The sequence below is a fragment of the Quercus suber genome, unplaced genomic scaffold (assembly GCF_002906115.3).
Source record: "Quercus suber isolate HL8 unplaced genomic scaffold, Cork oak 2.0 scaffold_268, whole genome shotgun sequence".
NCBI classification, from domain to species: Eukaryota; Viridiplantae; Streptophyta; class Magnoliopsida; order Fagales; family Fagaceae; genus Quercus; species Quercus suber.
In genome coordinates, this window is record NW_027069724.1 from 519,241 (window position 1) to 526,153 (window position 6,913).

The following is a 6,913-nucleotide window of genomic DNA, read 5'->3' on the forward strand; positions in this document are numbered from 1 at the left end:
ATTTACTAAAAATGCGGCTATAAGTTATCTATAGCTGCATTTTTGTAAACGTGGCTAAAAAAGAAGAGCTATAGCCTGCGTGTTTTGTAGTGACCCCTCAAAAACACTTCAACTCAAAATCCATAATAATCAATCCAATTATTAAGAAGGTGTCCCAATATATATATATATATATAAAACCAAGTTTTGGCAAAATTGATTTTTTATTTTTTATTTTTTGCTTTATGAGAAAGGAAGCTAAATTGGTGTGCATATTTTTAAATACATGTGAAATTTTGGAAGGTTTTAAGAAGGTTTCTTTTAACATGTTTGAGTATAATAATATAATATAATATAAAATGGAAAACACTGTTAATAAAAATATTAATTATTTAAAATGTGATTTTTACTATTAAATTTTTTATATTTTTTTAATTTTATTAAATTACTTATGATGTCATCATGGTTTTTGAGAATTGTTTTTGTAAAAAAAAATTATTATTATGCCCTAGTGAATTTCTGTTTCTATCTTAATATTCATTTGTTAATATAATGTTTTATAAGTATTATAATATATATATATATATATATATAATTGAGATAAAATGGTAATTTAAACAAATTATTATTTCTCTAATTTCTGTTTCTATCTTAATATTCATTTGTTAATATAATGTTTTATAAGTATTATAATATATATATATATATATATATAATTGAGATAAAATGGTAATTTAAACAAATTATTATTTCTCTCCTTCTATTTTTTCCCATAACCAAGTGAAGGAAAGTTATAATTTTTTTCTTAAAAGGAAATATTTATTTTCCATTATTCCACTTTGTATCCATCTTACCAACTAGTCATTAAGGAAAATAAAAATCTTTTCTTATATATATTATTTTTTAGATAAAATTTAACTACAAAATTGGTTATAGGCTAAAGTTACAACCTTACTCAATAAAATAAATATTACTACATATTTTGAAAATTTAATTGTTGAATTGTATAGTTTTCATGCTCTAATACATATGCAAATTTTTGGTTAATCAGATATTATTTACTATATGATATATAAGATTATATTTTATATATAATTTTAAACTATAAAAACTTTCAATTTAAGCAATATATTGATGACATAGCTATTGATCTTTAATTTTCTAAAAATTTTTGTAAGCATGGAGGATATAAGAAGAATATGTAATCCAATGGTGAATTTGTTAAAATTCACATCCAAAATAAGATTATAGCCTAAGACTACAACTAATTTTATAACTAAACTTTTTTATTTTTTTATGTTTTCTTTATTTTTCATCTCAAACCTTATGATTTTCTTAACCAAACATAGCCTAAATCTGTAAGACATTAATGTTATCATATATAAACCATTTTGTACATTAAGAAAATAACAAAAAATAGAAGACAGTGTCCTGTTTTGGATATCCTTTGAATGGCTTAAATTGTTATCACTCTCATCTATCCCGCTCAATATTGGTCCCAGTTGACTCATTCATGCTTTAATAAGGAGTAGAATATTGTTTCTGTAATCATAACAAATTTTGGTTAATAAAGATAATAACAGTTTTTTTTTTTTTTTTTTTTAATGATAAGAAAGATAATAATAATTTTGTAGCATGCCTTCTCATCCAATAGACCCTTTAGTATTAGGTGGACATGCATGTCTATGCGAGGAATATGATCCAAAATGACAATAAATTATATACTTTCAATCTGCAAGTTACATACAATCCACAACACTTGAAAGAATAACAAAATGCTTCTTAGGAAAAGGCAACGTGACAGTAATATTTTAGTTACCAAAGCAAAGATCAAAGTTTAACAAGCAGAGGACTGCGGAAGAATAATGATGGGGATGTAGGGAGGAGTAGAAGATCCCTTGGGGGACTACAAAATCCATTTGTTCCCCAAACTATGCTTTGCTTTTTCTTCTTCTTTTTCCACAGGAGCTGAGCTGCCTGCCTGCCCACCACATGGGTTTGCACCTCATGGATCCATGCCTCTCTCTCTCTCTCTCTCTCTCTGACACTGTTAACGGTTTCTTTTCCTTTAATTTTTTGATTTATCATTTTTCACTGAGTATTTAGCTTTCGAGACTTTGAGAGAGGTGGAGAAGCGTACAAGTAATATCAGCTATCTAATATTTTTGATAATGGTTCAAATGTTTTGTTGTGTGATTGGTGAAAGAACCCTGAACCTGAATTCATTAAAAATAATAAAAAAATCTATTTTTCTTTTACACCAATCATAATGTTAGATAAAAGTAGTATGTTCCTCAACGTTTTGGAAGATGAATAAGAGCAAAGAGCCACTGCAATGCAAATAAGGCGTGGTTTTCCTATGTTTGTGTCTCAGTCTGAGATGTAGGCTGCCACATGTTGCCCATCTTTGTCTTTTTTTGTTTGGAATTTTCACGATCCATAAGGCGAAAGCGAATGGTCACTCATTATGTTCTATCAACCTCCTCATCAGCTCCCTAGTACTTATTTATGTAAAGTATTATTCACCATTAATGGGTCTAAAAGGATTATACTATGTCTCATAAATCAATAGTGCAGAAGCTACTCAATTTGTTATTTCTCCCCCTACGTACTTTAGAATATATATGATTAAAGCGAAATTTCGTATTTGGTCTAAACTGCAGGCCGCCTTAATCTACAGTGTGTTTAAAGGGACCATCTTTTGAAACAATGATGAGAATTAAACAGAAATTGGTATAATTTGAACAGTTGGATCAAGATTTGAGGTTGGATATGCTGTCGAGACCTATAAGAGAGAGGACAACCATAAAATAATAATAATTAAATTTGGTGCTACATAATAATACAATAGAATTATGAATGAATAAATAAAGTGGAAGTGGGATTTGCTGTGTGAATGCATCGGGTATTGTGCTCTTAGGGATTCACTTTATTATCAATCTACATCCCTATCTGTACAAAAGAATTTTACGTAGTGATGTTTGGAACACTGTGTAGACTCACTAGTCTCTCATTTGTATAATGTAATAATAATGTGCTTTTTTCTATGTTTTTTGGGTGGAATAATAATAATGTTCTTTCTTCATTGAACCTCCCAAGATTCATCTGTTATGTTACTTTACCTCCCTGTCTTCTTCTTGGATTTCGAATGTCCTCAATATTCTTTTCATTATTCTAATCCAATTAAAATAATGTCCAACTAAAATTCGATTTTGGACCAGACCTATCACGTGAAAATACGTTAAAAAAAAAACATAATTACAAGTAATTATACTTTCCTTCTTGTATGTAAATGGTTAATCCTCTCTCTCTCTCTCTCTCTCATGGTCATAATATTTCAACCCCATCAAGAAAGGCTCACGTCGCCACCTGCTATTTGTCTGTATACTCTTTGTTTCAACGATTCCTTTGAGAGAAGAAAAAATGTTGAGTAAGAGTAACTGTGAGAAGATGGTAGTCATCACTCCAACTACTAACGAATGGCCACAGGTTTTTCTTTCTTTTCTCTTTCTCTCTCTCTCTCTCTCTCTCTTTCTCTCTCTCTCAATTATTAGACAAAACATGACCACCCCATTTTTGTTGCTTTGCTATTGGAACCGAATATCTCTGCTGTGATGTTATTTTACCCTAAAACGCAACCTCAAACTCTTTCTTTTTCTTTTCTTTTCTTTTTTTCTTTTTTCCTCTCCTTTCTTTCACTTTGCTGCAGAATCAGATAGATGATCAGAAGGGCATGATGGCTTCAACAGGCAATAGAGTAATGGAAAAACAAGTCCAAGAACAACAGCAGCAACAGCAGCAGCAACAACAACAACAACAACAACAAGCTCTCAGGTGTCCTCGCTGTGATTCATCTAACACAAAGTTCTGTTACTACAACAATTACAGCTTGTCTCAACCAAGGCACTTCTGCAAGGCTTGCAAGCGGTACTGGACAAGAGGTGGTACTTTGAGAAACGTTCCTGTAGGTGGTGGATGCAGGAAAAACAAGCGCGTGAAGAGGCCTTCTTCAGCTTCAGCCGTTGATGGAGCTTCCTCTTCTTCAGCTCCTAGTGCAAACACAATCCCTCCATCTCAACCCCACTTGGATATATCTTCTTCCACATCAAATCATCATCTTAATCCTTTGTTTTTTGGGTTATCCAGTAACCCTTCTGATGTGAGTCTTCCATTTCCCACCAGGTTCAATCCTAGAGTTTCCAATGTAGAAACTGTTTCTGGGTATGATCTCCAACCCCAACTAAATGCTCTTGGACTAGGGTTTTCCTCTGGAATTATGGCTAATGATGCTAGTGAAAATGATTACCGAAATGGGTTTAATCCTTCTTCAACATCAAACTCACTTAATTATTCCATCTTTGGTTCCTCATCTTCCACTGCCACTACTTCTCCAACCATTGCTTCCCTTCTCTCCTCTAACTTTCAACAACAGAAATTCATGAATGGCGCTATGAAAGACAATCGAGCACCAAATCATTATCAAAGCTTGGCACCATTTGAAGGCTTGCATATAGCGAGTAACAGCGCTGAAGCTGCAGGGATTGGCATAAAACAAGTGAAAGTAGAAGATAGTAACAGCAGGTTGGATTGGAATGATGGTAACAGCAGGTTGGATTGGAATAATGGTTCTTGCCAGAATAATCAAATGGAGCAAGTTGGGTTGTCGGATCCATCTCTTTACTGGAATGCAACAAATATGGGTGCTTGGAATGATCCTGGAAACATAGGGTCTTCGGTCACTTCTCTGATCTAGCAAAAACCAGACATCATTTTCGAAATTGTCTCCCTCTTTTTAGTCATATTCTTGGTCATTTTTTAGTTACCTAGGCTTCTGTTGATTACTTCCGTTTGTAGTGAATTTTTATGGTCAAGGTGGGGTTGGTTTCAAAAGAAAATTTGACAAAAAAGAAAAAGAAAAACAAGATTTCGTATTGAAGTAATGAGGGGAGGAGCTTGGATCGGAGCGATCATGTCAGCTGCAAAAATAATCTCAGCTTGTTAGTTTTATTATCAAGGTTGAGACTTCTCTAATTGCGCTGAGAGGAACCTCGGATCCTCTTCATCTCATCTCTTGGGTATCATCATCATCATAGTCAACTTTCAGTGTGGAAGGTTTTCCTTGAACATATTGAGGACCCTTTGGAGCAACTTTCTAGTTCAGTAAGTTGGTTTTTATTTTGTATGTATATATGCATGACCATGTCTTTTTTATTTTTTTCTTCTAATGTATCTGTTACTAGGTGGGGGTTGGGGGTATATGTTGCAGTCCTCAATGAAGATCAGATGAGGAGCAAATAATTTTTTATTTAATTTTACCTTTTTTTTTTTCTTATGAGTTTTTTTGGGGAAGGGTTGGGTATAATGGTATAGAAAGAGAGGGAGATTTGCCATTTCAATGTGACTATTTATTTTATGTGGTTGGCACTAGTTATTTGTTGTTTTGATGCTATTTGTTAAGGAACTGTTTTTTTGGAAAATAATGCTTATATTTTCAAATTGCATTGAAAACTAAACATTATGAATATATAAATTATCTATCAGTAAGCCTTTGCGTGTGTAAGATGGATGTCAGAATGTTGATGGTTCATACTCGTATTGAGAAAGTGATATCAAAGTTGATAGTTCAATTATCCTCTTCTGTATATTGAGAAGAGGAAAGGGTGTGGATTGGTTGTGGATTTTAGTTCTTATTAGATATCAATCATAGATTCAGACTCCGACCAAATATTCTGTTGAAGTGATTGCTTGGATTGTACTATGATGTCTGTAGTGCAACATTTATCCTCTAATATTCGAACAAGCTTGAGTGGGGGAGAGGGAAGTTGAGTATATTGCAAGAGATGAGGTTAAGGAGGAGTTGAGTATATTGCAAGAGATGAGGTTAAGGAGGAGTTAAGTACATTCTTGTGTGTGTGCTGCCTCATTTTTTAAGTGAATCTCAGACAAGGAGAGAAATTGTTCTTATATACGTACATTTATATTTTTAGAACGTTGAAAGAAATAGTTTCAGGTTAGTCATTGGCTAGCTAGGACACAATTTTTAGTCTTTGATGCCATAGTTATCATCTGGTACTTTATTTTCCGTCTTTTTCAGTAGTGTGCAAACTGTTCAGTCACTCTTCATTAATCCCCTTTTCACTGCACTACTTTAGCTTTTGTCTCCATGCTGAACAGATTATTAACTTGTAGTAATTCATTCAAGCCTTACAGTACGATTTCCAAAGTTCTGTTGAAAGCATCATTGCAAACTTGGGTGCTTTGCATCTTTTATGGATTCCACTAGGGGTTTTGGCCACTGGCATTCTTTCTACCAACCCCTTGGGGTAGTTCAAAGGACTCGAGAAATGAAGCTTTCAGACTTCCCAATGCAGCTATTGGAGGGACTGGCTGAGAGCTTAGTTTTTTTTGGATCATTTCAATAGTTAGGACAATGTGAGAGGGGAGATTTGGATCAAATGCATCTTTGTTAAAAACAACAAAAGTACTAGTTGAGTTACAAGACTTCCGAAGAGCTTATACTATCAAAATTTCTAGAGAATTAGAACAATACTAGCCCGCGACATTTTTTTAATTATATAATTGTTGATATGACTTATTGTGACTGGAGTAACTTCACTTTCACCTAAAATCTACCATTGTCACAATTTTTATTATGCAACAATCATAAGAGACCATGCCAATTTGTCAAAAATATTGTGTGCCTTACGCCCTTGTACTATTGGGAGAATTAAGATTACTAAAGTTCTAAATAAATCTTGACATAAAATTTACACTTATTAGGCCATTGAGTAGAAGGTAGGGTTATGGAATCAAAACCCATAAGTACATGTTATATATATAAAAGTTACAATCAAGTTTAAGAGCTATGAAGTATTATAACTTACATATTTGAAAGTTGAAATCTTTTTTTTTTTTTTTTTGGGAAAGGGGGGGG

General features: G+C 32.9%; 1 protein-coding gene across 1 annotated transcript; it reads left to right on the forward strand.

The window, feature by feature from the left end:
* The first annotated feature begins 3,302 nt into the window (after window positions 1–3,302).
* LOC112033466 (dof zinc finger protein DOF1.4) lies at window positions 3,303–5,436 on the forward strand. The gene is made up of 2 exons (XM_024066269.2): window positions 3,303–3,468; window positions 3,689–5,436. Exons 1-2 carry the CDS (start codon window positions 3,403–3,405, stop codon window positions 4,730–4,732), a joined length of 1,110 nt encoding a protein of 369 aa, XP_023922037.2. The 5' UTR covers window positions 3,303–3,402; the 3' UTR covers window positions 4,733–5,436.
* Window positions 5,437–6,913: the final 1,477 nt, after the last annotated feature.

Coding starts and splice junctions, on each gene's coding strand:
- LOC112033466 (XM_024066269.2), top strand. CDS start 3,403: ATGTTGAGTAAGAGTAACTGTGAGAAGATGGTAGTCATCACTCCAACT. Junction 3,469..3,688: donor CTACTAACGAATGGCCACAG/GTTTTTCTTTCT, acceptor ACTTTGCTGCAG/AATCAGATAGATGATCAGAA.